The 23,865-nt window shown below is 53.3% G+C and overlaps 1 protein-coding gene across 1 annotated transcript; it reads left to right on the forward strand.

Moving 5' to 3' along the window:
• The first annotated feature begins 25 nt into the window (after nt 1-25).
• On the forward strand, nt 26-22,903 carry TMEM43 (transmembrane protein 43). Its single transcript, XM_007182993.3, has 12 exons — nt 26-225; nt 11,039-11,188; nt 11,957-12,091; nt 12,680-12,774; nt 13,555-13,604; nt 13,859-13,928; nt 14,679-14,749; nt 15,758-15,879; nt 16,143-16,217; nt 16,702-16,803; nt 18,168-18,285; nt 20,951-22,903. Exons 1-12 carry the CDS (start codon nt 214-216, stop codon nt 21,151-21,153), a joined length of 1,203 nt encoding a protein of 400 aa, XP_007183055.1. The 5' UTR covers nt 26-213; the 3' UTR covers nt 21,154-22,903.
• The last annotated feature ends 962 nt before the right edge of the window (nt 22,904-23,865 follow it).

The raw sequence follows: 23,865 nt of genomic DNA on the forward strand, positions 1-23,865 counted from the left end.
CATTTCCCAGGAGGCAGCGCGGCGCGGCGCGGCGAGCGAGAGCCCAAAAGCCTGCGCCCGCGGGGCGGTAACTCTGTGGCGCGTTCCGGGCTCTGGGATTCGGCTGGGTGTGTACCGCTCTTTGGCAGGCGAGAGGCCGCTGGACTCCCCGCTGCGGCCGTAAGCCCCTCTCGGAGCTGAGCCGAACGAGGCGGGCGGCGACCGGGCCGCGGCATGGCCGCGAACGTGAGTGTTTACTGGTTCGCCGGCCACACCCAGGCCTCCCCATCTCCCGGCCCCCTCTCCCCGCGGGCGCGCCGCGGCCCCCTGCCCGGTGACCCCCTCCCTCTCGCGCCCATATCCGGGCCTTCTGGCAGCTGAGCCGTCTGTCCGTCTCTCCCAGCCCAGCGGGACTCCTTGGGGCGCGCGGTGTAGGGGACCGGGCCTCGGGACGTGTGGCTCCGGCTCCCCGCAGCTCCTCCTTTTGTTCCCAGTTCTCGCTTGGGCCCTCGGATTTCTCCCATGTAAGGACCTTGAGGGCTGGACGGGGCCGCAGAGAAGGGGCCAATCCACTGGGGCGGTGGCGAAGCCGATCCGCCCGGGCGGAGCTGTTCCGCGACGCACTGTCCGGGCGGGCGGTGAGCTCCCCGCCCCAGGGGGGTATGTAAACCCCGGCTGTGATGCTGCAAAGGGGCGTGGGCTAGGTTGGGAGCGGAGGAGTTAGGATGACGGGGAGAAAGGGGCATTTCCCTACGGCCGGGCCCTCGGCCTCCTAGCATGGATTTGGTTGCAGAGGCCCTGGCCGAAGGTGGTGCCCCTGGAACAGCTGCTGGCTGCTTCTCCCTGCAGCCAGCCTTATCTCAGGAATCTTTCTATTTAAGCCTAACATTCATTCAACAAACAGAGGGGCACCTCCCGCCAGGGTGCTGGGCGTGGGAGGAGCTGGTGATTCACACTCCCCTCCTCTGTGAAAGTGTGTGTGGAGCCAGCTCGCAGCCCTGCCAGCCCAGGCACTCCCTTCCTCCCTCCTGCTGTGGTGGAGTGTCTAGCCACTCTCCCCTGGTCTGTTACGCGCTCTTTTCAGGCCCCTCCTCTGTCCCCAAGCGTCCTCTCTGCCTCCCACACCCCCTGAGAAGCCAGGGCTTGTGTCTCCCACAGCCTGGATTAGAGTTGTCTGGGAGGCCGAGAAGCCTTAAATGGTGCACCTAGAGGTGGTCCGTGAGACGCAGGGTCCGCTGCCGGGAGAGACCCAGCCTGTGGCAGGACACGGGCCTGCCACCATACCACCAGCACCATATCTTACAGATGGGGAACTTCCCCGGCAGGGGAAGGCACTTGCCCAGGGTCTCACAGCCAGCTTGGCAGGTCATGGGAAGGTGTGGGGCAGGTTTTGGAGTCAGGCTGACCTGGGGGAAAATGCAGATTCTTCCTCAGGAGTTGTGTGGCCTTAATCTCTTGGGATTTTTGTTTCCTCATGGGAGCAGTTACTGTGAAGTTTAAGGGAGACTGTGCTTAGCATTGTGTCTGGGGCATAGTAGGTACTTAATACATAAAAAAGAAAACAGTTTGTCTTCAGTCCTGGTGGGCAGAGATCTTGGATACATTGGGTCCTGACCTTTGCCAAGGAATGTAGATGAATTAGGGGTCCCTCTGCTGCCAAACCTTTGTTGCTTCACCCAGCAGTGGGGTGCACATTTACAGGGGCCACCAGGCCCTGTGAGGAAGAAAGATCTAAAGATGGTGGGGTGGAGCAGGGAGGCCACAAGATTATTAATCACTGTAAAATCTGTCCAGTGATGGAGTTACTGTTACCATCTCCACTTTATAAATGAGTAAACAGGATCAGAGAGGTAGAGCAGCTTACCCAGTGTTACACAGCAAGTGATTTTCAGGGCCTGTATGTCAACCCGTGTTCCCACCACTCACTGCTCATTGATTCGAAGCCTGGAGTAGGGGAGTGGGCAGGGAGGAAATCTCCACGACCATCCATGTTTACTGGGCATTTGGTCCAGAATGTGGGCCGGGTGTGTCATGCCACTCTGCACGCTTGCCAGCCTGAGGGGCACCTTCTTCTCTTAAGGCCATCTTTGAGCCCCTTATCTTGATGTTGGCTCCTAGCTGTGTGCTGAGGGGAGGCCCAGGAGGAAGCCAGGCCTTCCAGCCATCGACTTGGGGACTGCACTGGCTGTAGCGGGACTGGCTTTTCCTGTCCTGCCTGCCTGCCTGCAGCGAGCTCCCAAGGAGTGAGGAACGCAGTCCAGAGCAGAGTGGTAGCAGAGTGGCCTCCAGTCTGCCCAGATTTGAATCCTAAGTCCATCTCTTAGAGGCTGTGTGATCTGGACTGGTGTTGTAACTGCTGAGCCTCTGTTTTCCCGTCTGCGAAATGGGGTCGTGATAGCGCCCACCTCCTTGGGCTTGTCCGTGTCTGGTCTGTGGTAGACTGGAGTGTTTGCCATTGTCATCATGATGATGGTTGATGGTCACCTACCTGCCTGCGGCAAATTGCTCCACTAATGTTTCCAAATGGCCTGGAAAGTCAAGACCATTTCTGAACGCAATGGACATCTGGGCCCTGGCAGGCCTGGGCTGGTGGCATTCAGCGCCAGTCAGAGGACATGGCACCAGCTTCGTTTAAGCAGAGGCGGACCTGACTCTCCTCTTACTCCCCAGTGCCAGGATGGGCTAGCTTACCCTGAGTGCTCATCTGGGAACCGCTTACATCTTTGTGGCTTTTGTCAGCTCAGCCCAGCCTAGCCTTGGTATCAGTGATGGAGAAAGCTGACTGCATTCCCACCAGCCAGCACTGGCATGGGGCTCCCTGGGCACTGAGCATCCAATAATTATGTTCTCTGGTTCTTACCACAACCCTGTGTACTGGATTATTATCCCCGTTTTACCCATGAGGAAGTGCCGGGCACAGAGGGGTTAAATCGCTTGCCCAAGGTCTCATAGCTGCTGTGTAGCAGAGCCTGCATTCAAACCCAGCCGGCTAGCTCCAGAGTCCTGCTTTGGATGATGACATTCTGGGTCAGCAGCGGACGCGCTAAACTGTGCTTTGTTACCGGCTGGACAAAGCCTGACCCACTGACTCTGGAGTTTGCAGCCTACCATGACCCACCTAGAGCTGCCTAGCTGCCCTCCTCTCCTCCCCATGCCCTCCACAACCCAGCCAGGGCAGAGAGGCCGCTGTTCCCCCTGCTGGGGATGCCCTCACCCCAGGGTCCGCCTCTGAGAGCCCACTCAAAATGCCCCCTCCTTCAGGGGGCCTGCGTTGACCCTCCCAGCTGGAAGGGGTCACTCCTTTAACACTGGATCTACACTGGTGCCCTCTCACCAGGCACTCAGCAAGGCCTGGCACTGTTAGTCGCCCTGACTGAATGGCCCTAAAGCCTCTCACCCCTACATTCTCACCCCTATGAGGCCTGGCACTGCCCTAAGGAAACTCAGCCTCTATTCGTTGAACTGAATTAGAAATATATCTCTAATAACCTGTTTGTAAAACAATTTGCTAGTTTCTTAAAAAACATGCATCTTCCCTATGATCCATCAGTTCCACTCCTAGGTATGTACCTAATGCCCAGGGGAAATGAAAACACATGTTTCCATGAAGACTCTGACAAAGATTCAATTAACAGTCAAGAAGAAAAAAAGTTAATTCTATTTGAGCCAAACAGGATTATAACCCAGGAGATAGACTCTCAGAAGCTCTGAGAACTGTTCCACACGTTAGAAGTCAAAGGCACACACTGCAATGAGAAGCCCATGCACCGCAACGAAGAGTAGCCCCCACTCGCCGCAACTAGAGAAAGCTCGCACATAGCAATGAAGACCCAACGCAGCCAAAAAAAACCAAAAAAAGTCAACCTCCTCCCAAGGCTGTGTATACTGACTCAAGTCTCAAGTGCCATCCCCAGCCCACCCCACTCCCCACCCTCGTCATTGTATCCCATTATCCTGTAGTATGTTCTTCTTTGCACTTACCATTATATAAATGTATGTTACATATTTTAAAAAAAAAGTCAAAGGCACAGTCATGTACATTTTCAAATCAAAGGATCGAACATCAAAATGACGTACTGATATTTTATATGAAGTTCATCAGACACATTGTCCAGTAGGCACGTACAAAGGAAATCACCATGACTGCCTGCAGAGCTGAGAAAGAACACTTCTTTTAAGAAGTTGCAATGCTAGCATCAGAAGAAAGGAAAAAAAATAATCTTTACAGTCGAGCAGGTGCTCCTGTCTTTGAGAAGGTGTGGTCAGTGTAATGCAGATGCAGACTGCACGTTAGGGAGGGAGAGAAGAGGCCCAAACGCACACAGAGAATTTTATGCTTAAATTTTCATGTCCTGCCTTCAAATATAAATTTCATTTCATCATTTTCCCCCTTTTGATCATTAATCTTTTGGTAGAATACATTAGGTGATCAAATATTTGGTCCCTCGGGGTTGGTGATTGCTTACCTGCCCTGCATCCTGTCCCTTGATGACAGATCTGAATAGCCTGGTTCTTTCTTTCTTTTTAGGGGGTTAGGCTAGTAAAATGCTTGGCAAGGACTGATGGTCAGTTGTCCAATAGGACGTATGCCAGTTTTACCCTGCATATGCATTGTGCATACCTATTATATAGAACTACAGATATGATCAATAGTGTCAAGTCGTTAGACATCGTTATTTTAGTTGGAGTTTTTTTTTTTTTTTTTTGGCTGCGTTGGGTCTTCGTTACTGCGTGTGAGCTTTCTCTGGTTGTGGCGAGTGGGGGTTACTCTTCGTTGTGGTGGGCGGGCTTCACATTGTGGTGGCTTCTCGTTGCGGAGCACGGGCTCTAGGCGTGCGGGCTCAGTAGGTGTGGCACGTGGGCCCTAGAGCGCAGGCTCAGTAGTTGTGGCGCACGGGCTTAGTTGCTCCGTGGCGTGTGGGATCTTCCCAGACCAGGGATTGAACCTGTGTCCCCTGCATTGGCAGGCGGATTCTCAACCACTGCGCCACCAGGGAAGTCCCTGGAGTTTTGAATATACAAGAGGCACAAGAGATTATTACTCTGTAAATGAAATCAATAAAGCCAACGACAATAAGAAAGTCACAAGTGGAGCTTTAAGCCATGAATCCACAGAGTTGAGCCATTTCCCTGAGATTTCACCTGGACTGGGAAGGGGATCCTTCAGTGTGGAAATTGTACTTGGTATGTGAGCTGTTAGATGAGTTGTATTAGAGGACTCATCCTATATGGAAATGCAGCATTTAGTCTGGGTTATAGCACAAGCTTCTCCTTGCAGGGTGGTGTTAAAAATCAAGAGCTATTCGATTTTGCAACATCACTTTCCCATTGTAGAAACTTCAGAATTGAGTAAATTAATCCTATGGAGTAAACAAACATAGAGGTGTGTGCTGATGGGGAAACATTTTATAGATTATATGTTTTCTAAGGCAGCACTGTTATCTAATACTACATGGGCTAAGGAACTTAGGAATGTCTGTTGGGCTGCAATGCTGCTTGCAGTCTCTTTGGCTGTATGACCAATGGTGCCTGATGATTTCTGAGCGTACCTCTGTTTACATATATTCCTGCCCTAGGACTCAAGATTCCCAAAAGACTTTGCCACCAGATGTCTTGATATCCTGCTAACATGGATCTCTTGACTCTGTCATGGAGAGAGAAAGGAGGTTCATCTGCCTCACTGTATAGACAGTGAGGTAACATAATGCCCAACAAACATAAGCCTTTTACCTGCCAGCTGTTAAGACATTTATGTGCCCATCCTTGGGTAGGTGTGTCAATTCCAATACCATAGAAGAAGATAAAACCTGGGGATGCAAGTGTTCCCTCCCAGAGAGCTCTCATGAATAGCCGCATCGATTGGAAGTTTCGCTAACACGGTATTAAACCACGGTCGTTCTTGCAGGCTTTCCAAAAGCTGTCTATATGGTATTTGACTTGGGGGAGTTGCGGGCACAAGTTACTTGTGTTTTTCTCTTCAAGACATTTGTAAGTTAAGTAAGAGATGGAGCTCGGGGCGGGGATGGCTGGGGTGTGGGTACTAGCGTAAGTTGTGTCTGGTCCCTAAGGGTTGAGGGTAGTATAGTGTCAGACAAGGCATGGACACATAAGTACATTAGAAAATTTGGACCTGAAAGGTTAGGCCAGAGGGAGGTTGATCTAAGTAAGTGGTAACATTGGGAACATCTGAAAAGTCAATGACAGGAGTTAGGAGTGCCTGTGTCGGCCTTGTGTTGCCTGAAGAGTTGGATGACAGATCCAACGATCGGTTAAATTTGCCTCCAGTAGCTATACTTTGCAATAGCTGTACTAAGGAATTTTCCTTCCATCTTAAACTCTGGGGCAAAAGCATAGCTAGAAGTAAAACAGTAACTGTCAATTTTGACAGACATTTGGTAAATAGTACAATTGAACTGGTAGGATGGGTCTTACAGGCCTGGTCTGGACTCTTGGGTCAGCTGTCTGCTGCTGTTGTCCCCTCGTCCTAGCTTGGTGGTGCTCGTCTTAGTTGAAACAGGGTGTTAGAAACAGGGGTCGAAGTCCATTTAGGTGGAGGGGCCTTTTTTAAAATGAGAGACGTGAATCCATGAATTAATGTCTTTCGGTTTGGCTGAGCATGGATTAGTTAACAATAACGGATAAGGTTCTTTCCCTTGTGGCTGCAAAGAATCATTTATTTGATGTCCTTTCCAATAAACAAAATGACTAGGTTATAATCCATGATCTGTAGGGTTTTCTGGGAGCTCGCTATAGAAAGAGTGAGTTACCAATTGTTTTGTAAGTGCCTCAGTGAGACCCTGACAATAATGTAATGTTTCCCTTGAACCACCATGGGGGCAAGTTTCCAAGAATACTGTTTTCCCCAGAAACCGTTTTCTCAGGCGCACAGTGAGTTACAGGGGGTGCATGCTGGAGTGATGGCCGTTGTGCTCCAGACACTAGGTGGGTTTTTTTTCAATCAGGTCTAGACCATATTTCTGTGGTGGGGTCAGAATTCCCCTTTTTGTGGTCATATTTGTTTCTCTTCTTTGGTGGCAATTTCTTGAGCCTGTAGAAGGAAATCTTCTACTGGGTTAGCAGGGTTAACTGAGAACAGTGGCCGTTCTGGAGGCTGGATAGGATGAGTGTTTAAAGCTGCCTCATGGGCGGGGGCATCAGCGAGCTGATTTCCTCTAGTTTCCGTATTGTCGGATTTGGAATGCCTGGCATAGGTGAAAACTGAAAATTATTGAAAATTACGGTTTCAAGAATCGCTAACCGTTTTGGCAGTCGTGTAACAATAACTCTGCAACCTGTTTTCCATTTTTGTATTAGGTTGTCCTGAAGAGCTTAAAAACCTCATTGTTTCTATAACATTCCAAAGTCATGTGTCACTCCAGAGGCATGGTGACTGTCAGTATAAATATGTGTTACCTGGTCTTTAGGTAGAGTTAAGGCAGTTAATTCAGCTCGTGCTGACTTTGTTCCTGGTAAGTAAACGTTTTCAATTATGTCTACTGTGGGCATTAACTGCCTATCCAGCTCGGTAATGTCCGTGCTCATCCCGTAAGTAGGACCATCTATAAATTAATTTAGATCAGCATTATTGATATGGGCTTCCTGGAAGCAAGAAGATAATTGGTTAACAAAATGCAGTCGTGGTTGTTTTCTTCCTGTGGTGCTGGAAGCAGAGTTGCAGGGTTAAGGTTATTACATGGAACCAAGGTAGCATAAAGCAACGATACTTCATAGGAAGCTAGCTGGCTTATAGAATAGTGCTGAGGGTGGTGAGAGTTTAGAAGAAACTCACCTGAGTTTGGGACATACATAGTTAAAGGAGACCCCATTACTGTTTCTTCAATGGCTTTATGTGAGAGCCGTGGCTGAAATAGCCCTCATACAAGGAGGAAGGCCTTTTGCTACCGAGTCTAATTTAATTTGGGAGCATAACAGCAAGTCATCTACAAACGTTTTTGTAAAAGCATCTGTTATTGTGTAGGCATAACTGTGTATAAATGACAGAAGACTTAAAAGCATGGTTAAAGACCTGATTACAGTGTAGTTATCAAGGAAATTTGGCAATTTCTGTGGCGTACAACATTTTAAGATACTGTAAATCATGACTGACAACATACCAGGACATTTCAAATTTTAGGAACTTCATATAATTTCTAGAATATTTATAGTAATATATTTAGCCATATAATATAACCTAACAAGATTTATCATTACTCATTTGACAATGTTTCCCATGTAATTTAACATACCACATGAGCCTAATTAGTTTAATATTTCTCTTGGAGCTGTTTAGGGGCCTTCTGAAGCTTCCCAAAGTTAGCTGGAGGCCAAAAGAACTTCATTTAGAATTTGATTTGAGGAAGTTTGTGAACGATATCAAGAGGTTTTAAATGTTTGGCTAAGTAGAATCATAAGTCACTGTGAAACAATATTTATTTACTTAACCAAAGTGATAATAAAAGATTTCAAAAGCAAATACAGAAAGTTACAGCAGATTACTTAAGAGGTAAAGAAACTTTACAGTCAGTTATCAAAAGGAGATCAATATTTCAAGAAAACTTTGTCCTCTTAACAGAAAAAAACAAACTGTGGTTTTCACCATTTCACCTTTAATATTAAATTTCATTCGTTTAATTCAATTCAATCTGATCTTAGTAAGTCCTGGCCATGCATAAAACTCTTTTCTCAGGGTTCCCTTTTTAAAATTAATTTTTAGAAATGTATGCCACTTTATAGTTCAGTCTTCCAACAAAGCACAGAATGTATTTACTAATAGTCTCAGACATATTTAATCTCTCTGTAATAAGAGATCAAAGTAGGTAAACATAGACTTCTTTAGCAATTAATGTTTCAGTATTTCTTATTAAGAAAATGATCTAGACATTCAGTGAATTCCATCATTTGACTTAATTTGGCAGAACGCTGAAGTTTCAAGTCACCAAAAATCTGGAGAAACTGTTTTTATGTAGACATACCATAAAACAAAATTATTCTTAAAGAATTCACCCCAAAACTTATTTATTACTTACGAAAGTATTATCATACCAAGTTAATTTTCTTGTTGACAAATTTTATAACAGAGATAACATGAGCTTATTAACTTCCAGTAAACCTAGGTACAGTTAAAGTATTACACTTAATGTTTGACCCTAAAGACATGTCTGTATTAATTAAACCATCAATTCTGACTCATTTTCATTCATTAAAGATTAATCCTAGATTATGTGATCCTTTAAAAATTCGGGCTAGTTTAATTACATTTAGAAATATTTTATTTGTACGCATTTACTTTTAAGTCAATTAAGTAAACCTCTTTTACCAATTAATGTTGATAATACCATTTGGAGTTAGAGACGGATCATACATACATACAGACATGCACATATCCAGCCAGACACGGACAGAAGTCTCCTGGTTTTCCTGCTTGAGTTTCACAACGGCCTCCTCTTTGCACACACTGTGCTCCGCCCGCCCCCTTCTTTTTTCCAGTTTTAGAGTCTATTAAGCCAAGATTGTAGACTCAGGCAATGTGGGCTGTGTTTACATTTCAGGGACATGATAAGAATTGTAACTTGAGGCTTTCTCCTAGGAATACTTTTGTTCTCTCAGGGTCAGAATTTTGAAAAGATGTTTTCTCAAGCCAGCTTTCTCTACAGCATTGGAATGTCAAAAGAGCTCCATCCTGGCCATTTAAGAGTTAAGATAAGTGTTTGCAAAAGCATTGGTTTCTTCATGAGGCCAGCCAGAGTGGCTGCCCATCAGGGGGCTGTTCGGCCTTTGAGCACGGTTTCCCATTATTAATTTGGCAGCCCAATTCAGATAGGATCTGAACAACTTTCTGAGGGCGGTGTGATGGATCGAATGTGTGCCTGTCTCCCTAAGGGGTTCCCCTTGGGTCAGCTTGACTCTCAAGCTTCTTGGCTTCTCCCTCCACAGTCTAAAACCACCGTGGATGCTCAGAGCACAGGGTGATCAGCCTTTATGATGCGCACCTGGCGAGCAGAACTTACTCGGTGGTTGTGCTGGGACTCCCTGTGCGACCGATGCAGATGCACGTTAAGAGACTTGATCCTCAGACACTTCCCCCAGGTTCTCGGTCGCCTGAGAACGGCTCGTGGCTGGAAGGAGCAAGTGTCCCTTTACTTCGGAGCTGAGCATGCTCAGTCTCTCATTTCACTAGCAGTTTGTTCAGACCATGTATACATAATCTTTCCAATTTAAGTCAGTTTTTAAAAGAGACCAGTGAACCCCGTTCACTCCAAAGCTCCTCCAAGGTCCCTGCCTAGGAGATGTTCCAGTACCCCCTTAGGACTCCAAGTCCCAAGAAAAACAGCTCAAGTAAAACTCAGGATGTCATTTAAAGCAGTGCTGTCCAGGTACCAGGAGAACCCACCAAAGTGCCTGAGGAATACGGAGGAGTGGGGCTCCAAGGGCCTGTGCTGGCACCAAGCACCCGTTTGGGCTGGACTCCAGGTGTCCTCTGCTGGCTGGCTCTGATACCCCACCACCTAGGCCAAGCAAATGTCCACTAAAATTCAACTAACAATCAAGTGACAAGAAAAAAGGGCATTCTATTTGAGCCAAACAGGATTATAGAATTAAACAGGATTATATAGAATTAAAACTCAATAAAAACTGAGTATAAATAGGACTTCCCTGGTGGCCCAGTGGTTAAGAATCCGCCTGCCAATGCAGGGGACACAGGTTCGAGCCCTGGTCCGGGAAGATCCCACATGCCGTGGAGCAACTAAGCCCGTGCGCCACAACTACTGAGCCTGCGCTCTAGAGCCCGCAAGCCACAACTACTGAGCCCACGAGCCACAACTACTGAAGCCCTTGCGCCTAGAGCCTATGCTCCGCAACAAGAGAAGCCACCGCAATGAGAAGCCTGCGCACCACAATGAAGAGTAGCCCCCGCTCGCCACAACTAGAGAAAGCCTGCACGCAGCAACGAAGACCCAGTGCAGCCAAAAAAAAAAAAAAAAAAAACAGTATAAATAAATAGCGAAATTCAATTTATTTTTTGAAAACCAATTTTCTTTTTTTTAATGTTTTTTTTCAGTATTCCAGTATGAGTAACAGGAAAGAACATGTCAGAACTACAACCAAGTCCCAGCCAGGCTTCCTGGAGCGGCTGAGCGAGACCTCGGGTGGAATGTTTGTGGGGCTCATGACCTTCCTGCTTTCCTTCTACTTAATTTTTACCAATGAGGTATGATGTTTGGGGTCCCTCTGTGCAGAATGAGGGTCCCTGCAGTGTCAGGGAGCAAAGGCTGTGAATTCGGAGGCTGGATATGGTAATAAGGGTCTAGATTTTATGGGGGCAGGAGCTGAATTAATCAGAGTTTTTCTTTTGTGACCCCCCTCACGACTGATGTAAGCAGGAGGGGGAGTGGATCTGTTCACACACCTGCAATCCTGGGTAGCATCAGTTTCAGGCATGGTTGCCTCCAGGCGTTCATGCTAGGTCACTAGGAATCTCCATTTCTTCATCTCTTGCCCATTTTTCTCTGTTGTGGACGTTTCTTTGGCAGGCTCTTCCTTTGTGGTGGCAAAGGTGGCCCAGTAACTCCAGGGTCACATCCAAGCAGCTTAGCAACCCCAGGGAAAAGAGGAACCATCTCTTTCTAAATCAGTTTAGCAAAAGTCGCAGGGAGATCTCTCAGTGGCCTCAGTCCTCTCTCTGAACCGCTGCCTGTGGCCAGTGGACACAGGATGTGATTGCCGAGGCCTGGGTCACATGATTTGAACAGGCGTGCGATCGCCCCAAGTGAAGCAGGAGTGGAGGGGAGGAGGAGGCAGAGAAAAATGGGGGAGGGGTGCAGGGCAGAAGAAGCAGCAGCTCTTCCCGGCACGGGCGGTGCTGAGATGGGTGCTGGGTGGCCTTCCTGGGAGAGCGCACGTCCTGGGTTCCTCTTGCCCAGGGCAGAGGGCACAGCTGTGTCCAGTGGTTGACATCCTCACTCCCCGCTGTGCACAGGGCCGCACAGTGAAGATGGCGAGCTTGCTGGCTGAGGGACTCTCGCTGGTGGTGACCCCCGACAGCATCCACAGTGTGGCTGCGGAGAATGAGGGGAGGCTGGTGCACATCCGCGGGGCCCTGCGGACGTCCAAGGTAGGCTTGGCGGTGGCTGCTGACCCGGGGAGCCCGGGGCACATCGCGGGATGTTGTCTGATGGAGGATTTGAAAGCGTGGGCCTTGGAGACGGGGACACTCGGTGTGACTCCTGCTGTATCGCTCAGCAGCCGTGCGGACCCATCTTTCCTGAGTCTCGGTGTCTTCCTCTGTCAAATGGGGAGAATAATTGTAACAGACCAGGAGCCGGTTGTGAAGATTGGGCGGATTCAGTAGCTACCCTCCCGGCACAGTCTCTGGCCCAAGGCAAGAGCCTCACAAAGAGGCGCTTTAACAGTGATGATGGGTTTGTGTGTCTGGTGCCAGGTCTCCTGTCTGAACACCCGACACGCTGCGTGGGCACTGCGCCCTTGGGCCGAGCAGCCTGAGCTCTGCGCGCGCGGCTCGCGTCACAGGCTTGCAGGTTCAGCACTCCGGACGGGCAGCTTCCCTCGTCTCCCCATGCGAGCAGCCGCGGAGTTCTCTGTGCCCTTCTGCCCTCTGGACCTGTTTCTCCTCCAGCCCATCTTCCCCCGAGCCGGGCATTCTTGTCCTTTATTTTTCTTGTTTGTTTGATTCTATCTGAAGCTCTTGTCTGATCCAAACTATGGGGTCCACCTCCCGGCTGTGAAGCTGCGGCGGCACGTGGAGATGTACCAATGGGTGGAAACCGAGGAGTCCAGGTGAGGGGCCGGCGGGTGAAGAGTTGGCTGGGGCTGAAGGAAGCGTGGGGATTAGGGTGATGTGCAGGTGGCGCTCACTTTGACACTTCTGAAATTTAAAGTATAAAATCTTCCTATCGGAGAAATGTCCAATTATCCCCCAATTACTGGCTGATGGTCTTGTTTGGAGGTGGCAGGAATCTCCTGCAGAGGGGCTCGGAGGAGAAAGCGGGCTTGGTTAGCTCCCTTCTGGGGAAGTTGTCCAGGGCTGCCCCAGCTCGGGCTCAGACGGAGCTGTGCCAAGTTGTGTCCCATCTTCTCTTCCATGGCGTGCGGGGGGGCGGGGGGTTGCTCCTGGGTCACGTCCCATCAGATCTAACAGGAGCCCCAGGCAGGCTCTCATCGACCACACGTACTATGAGTGAGGGTGGAGAGGGGACTCGGGGAGCCCAGGTGGCTCAGTCTGGGGCAGGGCAGCCTCAGGGGCCTCCACAGGGCTGTCGCAGAGCAGAGGGTGCAGGCAGATCGCTGAGCCCACGGGGCACGGCTGGGACACAAGCCAGGGGAGGCCGGTTTCAGCTCAGGATGAGAAAGCTCTTTTCTCTAGTGAGCACCTGTGAGGCCTGGAGCTGGCTGTTTGCCAGGGAGCACCCTTTTTTTGGGCTGGTGTGGACCAAGCCTGCTTCATCTGGGGAGTCTGACCTGGGAACCCCGAGGTTGCTTCCAGCCGGAGATGCTTAGAGATGGGGATGCCTCGGGAGTGATGGGCTGACTCTGGTGCTGCCTGTGCTTTCCCTGCAGGGAGTACACCGAGGACGGGCAGGTGAAGACAGAGAGGAGGTACTCCTACAGTGAGTACCGGGCCCCGGGCCTGCGGGCGGACAGGGCACCTCCCTGCACCCCTGTGGTCTCTGTCCTCACCAAGCATCAGGCTCCCTGGGTGCTGGTCCTCAGAGCCCTGCTCTCCCATCCATCCAGCGAGGCTCCAGTAGCCGCCCTTTTGGCCCCCGAATGGTCGCAGGCTTGGATAAGAGGACGTGGGGCCAGTGGGCCTCAAACCTGAGGTTTACCGTGGTTTCTGCGTTGTTCCCTCTGCCTGAAACAGACACTGAATGGAGGTCGGAAATCGTCAACAGCAGAAACTTTGACCGAGAGATTGGCCACAAAAACCCCAGGTGAGAGCTGGGTCCCCAGGCCTGAGCGTAGCCGTGTCGGCCACCAGCAGGTACCCAGTCTCAGCTTCCTCATCTGAGTAATGGAATTGAGTTGCTTCTGTCTCGTGAGCTGATGAAAATGTGGGACAGGGTTCCGAGGTCAGGTCCTGTGCTGGGCACCAGGAACACAGAGGCGAGACGTGACACCCCTGGCCCCAGGCGACCTCCCCTCAAACAGGTCACGGGTATAAGGCTGGACTGAGTGCCTGGAGGGGTCGTCAGCGGTTGGCGTGGATCGGAGGACAGTCAACAGGGGTTTTCAGGAGGCAGCAGCGTTTGACCTGGCCCTGCGGGGGTTCTGGCAGAGGAAGGTTAGCTCAGGGGCAGGGATGGGGGTGACGAGACAGGCGTGACGCTGGGCTGGGCCAGGGAGGGCCTTGAATGTGCACCGTGGGGTTTGGGTGCTAGCTGGGCTGGGAAGAGTCAGGAGGGTGTGAAGTCCGTGGAAGGGCCATCTGAAGGCTGGGGGGCAGGATGGGACACGCTGGCAGGGGTCCAGGCAAGAGGGTAGGAAGCTCTGGGGGACGGGAGGCCGCAGGAGGCTGCTCCTTCCGGGCAGAGGCTGAGGCGGGGGGGGAAAGACCAGACTGTGGGGCTGGGCTGGACGTGCAGGAGCCCTCTGCGTTGGGACCCTGCCCAGCACAACCCACAGGGACCCAAGCAGCGCCTGCCCAGCGCCCTCCTTCACCAGCAGCTCCCCCTCTCCCACAGTGCGATGGCCGTGGAGTCATTCACCGCAGCAGTCCCCTTCGTCCAAATCGGCAGGTTTTTCCTCTCGGCGGGTGAGTCTCAGGCCCCTTTCGATGAGCCAGCATCGACCCGGGGCCCTGCACTTCCACCTGGCCGCCTCCCAGGAGCCAGGGCCCTAGCACTCAGCCCTCAGATGCCTAACGGGGTCCCCTGCTGCCCTGGGCATGGGGTCAGCCAGCGCTTTTCCAGCATCATACTTTGGGCCGAGGCCAAAGGGCAGGTGTGTCCCCAGGAGGTGGGGCACCATGTAGAAGCCCTCCTGAAACCCATACCAGGGAGCAGCTGCCAGGCGCTGCGTCCTTACCGGGCTGACCAGGCAGAGCTGAGAGCCCTTCCTTGGCAGCCCTGGAGCCGGCAGCGCAGAGAAGGCCCCAGGGCTCCACTTGTGAGCCCCACTGGCGCCCAGCCCTGTGCTCGGGGGGGTGCGGTTCATCACAGGCCCTGAAGGGACGCTAAAGAGAGGCTTGCGAGGGACAGGGTGGCACCACTGGCCACAGAAACTCCTGGGGCTCAGTCCCTGCGTCTGACCCAGGAAGGATGGAGAGAAGACACTTAGGTGGCAGATAGCCAGCGGGACGGGGGGAGAGACTGCATGAGCCAGGGCCTGGCTTGTCTGCTGTCTGCTCTGGTGCCAGCCATGCCAGCCATGCCAGCCAGCCCCAGCCTCGTGCTATTGCTGCAGCAGGGAAGCCAGGCCTGGACACAGATGACCAGACCCAAGGTGGAGTGGCTGCCAGGCTAAGGCCCTTCCAGAGCTGTGGTCACTCTGACTGATGGGGAAGAGGGGACAGGGAAGGCTTCCTGGAGGAGCTGAAGACTGAAGGGGGCTGGCATTGTGGAAGGATGGAGTCGGAGGAGGGACTCTGGGTGGGAGACAGCGTGTGTGGACACCCCGGGTGTGTGGGGTCCCCGGGGGGCGAGCCAGGAGGTGGCCGCGTGGCTGGGCTTGTGAGGGTGCTTGGAAAGGCCGTCCGGCTGAGGGTTTGCAGCCAGGAGCTGCAGTGGACTCAGCACTGTTTCTAACTGCCCGCCTCTCTCAGGCCTCATCGACAAAGTGGACAACTTTAAGCCACTGAGCCTGTCCAAGCTGGAGGACCCACACGTGGACATCATTCGCCGGGGGGACTATTTCTACCACAGTGAAAACCCCAAGTACCCCGAGGTACCCAGCGGGCTTGGGCGCTCAGATGGCAGAGGTCAGGGCCCCAGAGTCCCGCCCCCGACAGTGCGCGGGACTCAGAGCCCAGCTTCAGACTCTGGTCCGGTTCCGGTGAATCACAGCTACACTCGCCCAGTGAAATTGGAGGAGAGAGGCTTTCCGGGCGATGGGGCCACCTGGGCAAGGGCAGAGGTCGTGGGAGTGGGGCGCGCCGTGGGCCCAGCTGACGGCTCCCGCCTCCCTCACTTGCTTCTCTTCCACCCCAGGTCGGAGACCTGCGCGTCTCGTTTTCCTACGCAGGGCTGAGCGGCGATGACCCCGACCTGGGCCCAGCTCACATGGTAATCAGCTCCCTGGGCCGACTCAGGGGTCCTTCCTGGGCGCAGACACTGGGGCCCAAGCGAGGGCTGTGGGCGCCCCCCACACCCGTGTACACACGTGCCCTGTGCACGTCCATGGGCCCCAGGCTGAGGGCGCGGTGCTAGGGGTCTCGCAGCTGGGCCCGATGAGGTTCTTCCAATCGCGTGCAGCCCCTCTGCCCCCAGCCCCGGTTTCTGCTCTGTAGAGACTTGGTCCCACGTTCCTGACCCCGTCACCCCGGCCCCAGCCCCTGCTCGGCCCTGACACGCACTTCTGCCCGGGGTCCTCCCCGGAGCTTCGGATGGAGCGGCAAAGCAGGAGCTGCCGTTCCCCGGGCCAACGTGGAGGCAGAGGCTCGGGATGGCGTGGGTGTCCCCGCTCGCTGCCTCATTGGCACACGGTGAGGAGGGGAGCTGGGCCCGCGGGTGGTGGCCCCGCAGCTCTAAGCCTGAGTTCTCTGACCAGGTCACCGTGATTGCCCAGCAGCGGGGTGACCACCTGGTCCCATACTCCACCAAGTCCGGGGACACCTTGCTGCTCCTGCACCACGGGGACGTCTCAGCAGAGGTGAGTGGCCCCTGTGCACCTGTGCTCTGCCCTCCAGTGGCATGTCACAGACTGCCACCATGGAGGCAGACCCAGGCCCCGAGGCGAGAGAAAGCTGTAGAAGGGGTTAGGTCTCCTTGTGTGTGCAGCCTGTGTCCCCGAAGCGGGGAGCAGTGGGCAGAGCCCCTGCAGCCTGGTGTGAGGGGCAGACGCTGAGCCCACGGACATGGAGACAGCAACCTCCTGTGGCAGCGGGCAGCAGGGGACATTTCTGCTGAGTCCCAAGTGAAGAGAAGGGGCCAGTCAGTCGTGCTGGCAGGCCAGGGCCCTCCTTGTCGGGGCCAGGACGCCAGGTGGCCCTACCCAGGGAGGGGCGGGCAGAGGCCCGTGAAGGCTGAGTGTGAGCTGGGGTGAAGGGGTTGAGCCGCGCGGCCCCAGGACCAGGCGAGTGAGGGCGGGCGCCTCCAGAGAGACCAGGGCACCCACCCCATCTGTAAAACGGGGTCATGCCTCACCCAAGCCCCGAGGAGAAGGGGTGCAAAGATGTGCTGTTAGTTCAGTGCCTGCCTTAGAAGTTAGCCTCTCCTCTCCGGGCAGGAACTCCTTCTCTTTAGCAGAAAGTGCGCTTGCATGTTGTTGATGAGCACAGCGTATCCGTGGAGGGCCGTTCTGAACCTGCCCTCTCAACCCATAAGGGTTTGGAAGGTTAAGGTAGTGGGCAGGTGGCAGGGCTTAGCTGTGACCTTTTGACCCGCTTATTCGGCGTTCAGCTGTCATCCCTCCCTTTGGCCCCCAGTCCAGGCGGCGCTGGGCTGTGCCTTCTCCTTCTTGAGCTTGGGACGAGGGTGAGGTCAGGCTGCGGCCCAGAGCCAGTTACCAACCTCAGGGCAGGGCTGGCCCCTCCCAGCCTGGCGACTGTGAGTCACCCTTTCTCAGGCAGCTTTCAGGGCCCCAGCGAGTTTCTAGAATCAGGAGGCCCAGCCCAGGCCTCTGTCCCGGGGCTCCAGCCTCCCACAGGTGGGGCCCCGGTCTCAGAGCTGCCCCCCAGAGAGGAGTGCTGGGGCTCGTGGCTTGACGCCGCGTGGGGACAGATGACCCCCGGAAGGCGCTGCTGCGGCAGGAGGGTCAGGTTTATTCGGTGAGACGCTGGGCTGGCGGCTCTTGGAGGAGGCGGGCTGTGATCTGAGGGCCCAAACCTGCCTGCTCTGTGCTGCCAGGTGGGCGAGGCACGTCGGCCCGGGTGGTGCCCTTTCCTCCCGCTGGTCTGTCCAGAAACGCAGTGGCTCCTGGGTCAGCCGGGCCCCTCGGCTCTGGCCCTGCCGACTGGGTAGGCTGGTGACCCCCCGGAGCTGAGACGTGACGGCCCCTTCCCTCTTGTCCTGCAGGAGGTGTTTCGTCGAGAACAGAAGAGCAACTCCATGAAGACGTGGGGCCTGCGGGCGGCTGGCTGGGTAGCCATGTTTGTGGGCCTCAACCTCATGACGCGGATCCTCTACACTCTGGGTAGGTGGGGAGAGACGGGGCGTCCTTGGCCCCTCCCACCGCCACTCTCCCTTCCAGCCTGGTGGGGTGCACTCAGCCCATCCTGTGCCCCCAGGGCTTTGGGACGAGTGAGCAGGGGAAGCAGGATGCGGGTCAGGATGCTTCCGGGGTAAGAGCGGGCGGATGCCGACCCCCGAGGCTGCGGGTTTCCCCGCTCTGTCCACCCGCCCATCCCCTCAGCCCTTCACCCCTTCATCGCACAGCCGAATAGCCGTGCTGAGGAGGCTTGCTGGCCGTGCCAGGCCTGAACAGAGCTCTGGATTCCTTTCCTGGCCCGGCTTCGTTTTCCTCACACCTAATTTGCAGAGTTCTGTGAAATGTTTGGCAAATAGGAAACACTCAGGAACTGTTACGCTTCACCCCCACCCCAAATCCTGGGCTAGACTTGGCACGGCCGCTGGTAAGTCTGGAGCGCAAGGGAGAGCATGCCGGGCTGCCCATGGCCCGAGGTTGGCCCGCTTGAGCCCCAGAGCTGCCCGAGCGGCCCAGCCTGGCTCAGGAGGACCGAGTGCCCGGGGTGATTGAGTGCTGGGCCTTGGCTGCTCTCCGGGAGGATGGGGCTTCTCGGGGGATGCCCCGTCCAGTCAGATGGTTCTGTCCACCGTCTCTGGGCCCGGAAACCCGTACCCCGCTTACCCTCTCCAGCTGGGGAGAGTCTGGCTGCAGTACACGCAGACTGTCAGATCATTTTACAGCTGGGAAAACTGATGTGAAGGGAAAGGAAGGCTGCTTCCCTTGGGCAGCTGAACTGTGCCCAGAAAGGCAGCCGCGTCTTGGGCACAATCGCTAGGTCCCTCATGGCTGTGACCTTGGACAGGCTGTTTCCCTCTCAGAGCCCAGTTCCACCATCGTCAAGTTTGTCTCAGAGGGCCCTCCTTTGACTCTCCGACTGGTTCTCTCCACACTGGAAGGCTGATCCTCCAGAGTCAGGACAGACATGAGAGCACAGAGGGACAGTGCAGGGGACGGACTCAGGAAGCTGCAGCGCAGGGCGCCAGTTCACACTTCCACTCCTGTGATGAGCACTTTCCGAGTGCCTGCTGTGCGGAGGACGCTGCTCCGGGCCCCGGAGGCCACGCAGCCAACAGGACGGACAAGGTCGCTGTCCTCTCGGGGCTTAGCGCGGAGACTAAGACCTGAGGCTCTGCACTCAGACAGTCTTTTTTTTTTTTATTTAATTTTATTTATTTATTCTTGGCTGCGTTGGGTCTTTGTTGCTGCACGTGGGCTTTCTCTAGTCGCGGTGAGCGGGGGCTACTCTTCACTGCAGTGCGCGGGCTTCTCATTGCGGTGGCTTCTCTTGTTGCAGAGCACGGGCTCTAGGCTCGCAGGCTTTGGTAGTTGTGGCACGCGGGCTGAGTAGTTTTGGCTCACGGGCTCTAGAGCGCAGGCTCAGTAGTTGTGGTGCATGGTTTTAGTTGCTCTGAGGCATGTAGGATCTTCCCGGACCAGGGCTCGAACCTGTGTCCCCTGCATTGGCAGGCGGATTCTTAACCGCTGCACCACCAGGGAAGTCCCACTCAGACAGTCTTAAGTTTAAATCCTGGTTATGCCACCTTCAAGCTGTAAGTTTAACTCCCAGGCCTCAGTGATCTTGTGGGTGAACTGAGGTTAAGAGCAGTACCGGCCGATGCCGTGGAGCAACTAAGCCTGTGCGCCACAACTACTGAGCCTGCGCTCTAGAGCCCATGTGCCACAGCTGCTGAGCCTGTGTGCCTAGAGCCTGTGCTCTGCAACAAGAGCAGCCACCGCAGTGAGAAGCCCGCGAAGCCCGCGCACTGCAACAAAGAGTAGCCCCCACTTGCCGCAACTAGAGAAAGCCTGTGCGCAGCAACGAAGACCCAATGCAGCCAAAAATAAATTAATTAATTTAAAAAAAAATGTTTTAAAAAAAAGAGCAGTACCAGGCTTACAGGGTGGGCGGGGTGTGGTGCGATGCATGGTCCCACAGTCAGTGCCCAAACGTGACGCGTGCTTGTGGGGGCCGAGTGGGGGCCCTGCCGTCATGGCAGACACCCGGGCCGGCCGTGCAGACCCAGCGGCACCAGACCCCTGGCCCATGGGAACTGAGTGCAGACCCCCTCAGTGGACAATGGCTATGGAACGCCTGCCTGCAGAGGCCAGGAGGCCAAGGACGGGTAATTCCACAAGGGTTGACAGATCCGAGACTGTATCACGTTGGGCGGTAGACTGCAGCGTCCTCGAGGTGGGCGGCTCGGGCCCGTTGAGTCCCCTCAGCCCCTCCGTGGAGCTGGGCGCACAGGTAACTGGTAACGGCTTGGGTGACCGAACAGGCCCCTCCAGGAAGGGCTGAGGGGACTTTGGCCCCGCCTGCTTTGTGAGGGGCGCAGCCAGGTGCTCACCACCGTCCCGGGAGAGTCTCTGTTCTGCCCTCAGCACACGAGGCCTCAGAGCACGACCATGCGCCCTGCCTGGGGCTGGGACGGGCTGCAGTCGGGAGCAGGGCTCCTCCTCATGTGACCTCCCAGCTCCCTCAGGCCACATGCCCCCCACCGCTTCCTCTTCCTCCCCACCTGGTCCAGAGACAGGCTGCTGGCTGGCGGGGCGGGGAGAACAGCAGAGCACGGGGGCCTGGGAAAGCTCACTACCTCTCTCTCCCCCACAGTGGACTGGTTCCCTGTCTTCCGAGACCTGGTCAACATTGGCCTGAAGGCCTTTGCCTTCTGCGTGGCCACCTCGCTGACCTTGCTGACCGTGGCCGCTGGCTGGCTCTTCTACCGGCCCCTGTGGGCGCTTGTCATCAGCTGCCTGGCCCTGGTGCCCATCATCATTGCTCGGACACGGGTACCGGCCAAAAAGCTGGAGTGAGCCGGGGCTCCGGCACCCACTGGACACTGCCTGTGCCTCGGGACCCAGGTCATCCCCTCTCCCAAACCCACGTCGGTCTTGGATTCCGCACGTGCCCCACTCAGGTGGCAGCCTTGGCAGTGCGCATGGGTGTCAGGTTGGCGTCCATCAGTTAGCACTTCGCACCCCTTCTTGCCAGCGGGCAGCTTTGGTGGCAGGAGGCGGCTCCTGTCCGGCAGCATGACACGCGCCCTCCTGCTTGTTTCCTTTCCTTCTCTTGGGGCCGTGCGGCTACTCGCGTGTTTCATTTAGCTGATGTCTGCCGCGGTGGTGACACTCAGACCTGGGGACAGTGCCAGGCTCCACCACAGCCACCGCCGTGCCCACGTCCCAGGACAGGGCGGCAGGGGCGCCACAAACCCACTCTGCGCATGGAGCTTGATTCGGTACTTAAGAGAACCAGGGGGTGTGGTGATGAGGAAGGTGGACGTTTGTTGGGCTTTGCACGCACGTTACCATTTGGCAGAATCTTTGTGGCGTGTAGGACCCCCACAGGCCTGGTTGTTTCTTGCCACTTCATTTCTCTGCACGTAGGTCCCCGACCTGCCCTAAGAGGGGGCGGTTTCAAGTCAGATCTAGAAAACAAACACCTCCTGAATGATTTACATCTCAGACTGTTACAGAAAAACCCCCTTTCATCTGTCAGTTGAAGGTAGTTCAGAGCACAGAAAGTTCAGTGGGGCTTTTACTTACCTGGTTGAGAAAGTTACCTGTCGGTATTCTGGGTCCCTGAGAAGCTTTTCAAAGCTTCAGGTGCTTTGAAACCAGTGTTAGCAAAAGGCTCGTTTTCCCTCTGGGAGGAGATTGAGGTCTCTATCATGGAGAGAAAGGCATTTCCTTTCATCCTCTGGCATCAAAACCCAGATTTTCTTGAAGATGATTTAGAGTTTTTAGTCACTTATCCTAAGTGAGCTCCTTCGTGGTGACACCCCACCCACCAACCAAAATCAGGCATCAGAGGCTGCAGATTTGAAAGCTCTCTGGCCTGGCTCTGTTCATCACAGGTGTGCTTTTGACATTAGCATCTGGGCCTCAAGTGGCTGCTTCTGGGTGATTTATGTGTTCAGTGTCCACAGCTTTATTCCTAAATCAAATCTACCCATGCTTATTTAATTCACAGAGTTTAAGTTTCCCAACTACTCTCAACACCCTTTGAAAGATAAAGTATGTTGTAACATTGATGTCTTAAAAGACTTGTGTGTCCTTTATCTTTCAAGTATTTGGAAATTGTTGTGTTTTGCTGGGAGTGGCTGCTTTAGTGGAGTAAGTATTTGGTAGCTGAATAGGGCTTAGAACTTCTGAAACTCAAGAGCTAATAATCTCTCTCATTGTTCTGGGCATTTGTGGTATAAACTGAGATTTTTCATGTTCAAACCAGCCAGCCCCAGCGATGAGTTATCTGGGTTTAAGGACTGAAAGAAATAGTGTTCACTGTTGCTTGTTAAGTGAACAGTTTCTTCGATCTCTCAACTCTTAAAGATGCTTTTGGAAAGCACAGTGACGAGATGATGGCTAAATACAAAATCCTTCATATTTGGTTTGTGTAATATTTTTCTGGTACAGATTTTAAATTACTGCCAATTTCAGGTGTTCTTAAAGACCAAAATCATGTTAAGAAATATTTCAAGCCTTCGGGAAATCATGATGAAACTTGTATTATCTTTGTATTTTTGATAAAAATTCAAAATAAATTTCTAAATATCTTTTGATACAGGAACTTGCCATTATCCCTTTTTTCTTTTTTGCATTGTCTGAAATTTCTGTCTGAAAGAATTCAGCCATAGAATTTATTAAGAACCCTATGAATTTTTGGAACTTAGGTTCTAAACTGCTTTCAATTTTTTTGAGAAGGCACCTCAATATCTCTAGCACTTAGAAACCTACTCTGGTTTGTGTGGACTTAAGAGCGGCTCCCACCTTTGCCGGTCTTCAGATCGTTCTCAGAGGTGGGAGGGAGCCGGCGGGACCCGGCACAAAAGGCATCCCGCATCTGCCGCTGATGAGCTGTGTGACGCCAGGCATGGCAGTGACCTGAGCCTCAGCTTCCTCATCTGTGACACGGGGACAGTGCCTCTCTACGGAGTGAGATAAAGCCCACGAGCGCCTGAAGAAGTGGGCGGCCGCGAAGTGTCCACCGTGCAATTTGAACTTTTCCCTTGTTACTGGATTTGAAGCAGGTGAGTGGTAACTTTTCAAAACCTGAGGTTTCACTCCATTTCCAAGATGCATCCTAGGAGCTGCTATCTGCCTGAAGAACCAGTTATTCCTGCAGAGACGGGGCAGTGCTCTTGACTCAACTCCTAGAAAACAAGGTGCTCACCTCCAGGAGGGTGAGAGCCAGCTCTGGTGCACGAAGTGCCAGACCAGGCGGTTTCCATGGCAACCCCCATGTGTTTCACAACAGGAGCCTGCCTGCCAGTTCTTGCTGCATGAGTCACACCCCAAGTGTTTTGTTTGTTTCCCTTGGATAAAACTGACTCACATTTTTTTTAATGGCTCCTGTCAAAGATTAAGTCATATCTCCTGGATTAAACATAGAAAGAAAAAAATTCCATGTGTGTAATGGTAAGTTCCCAGCCTGTGGGAAAACAAGATCTGATCTTTAATGTAGTCACGACCTGCATACAAATCACTGTCGTCCCAGTGTTCTTATCTGATGTAAAATCTGAAAGA

Source organism: Balaenoptera acutorostrata, chromosome 10 (genome assembly GCF_949987535.1).
Source record: "Balaenoptera acutorostrata chromosome 10, mBalAcu1.1, whole genome shotgun sequence".
Taxonomy (NCBI): Eukaryota; Metazoa; Chordata; class Mammalia; order Artiodactyla; family Balaenopteridae; genus Balaenoptera; species Balaenoptera acutorostrata.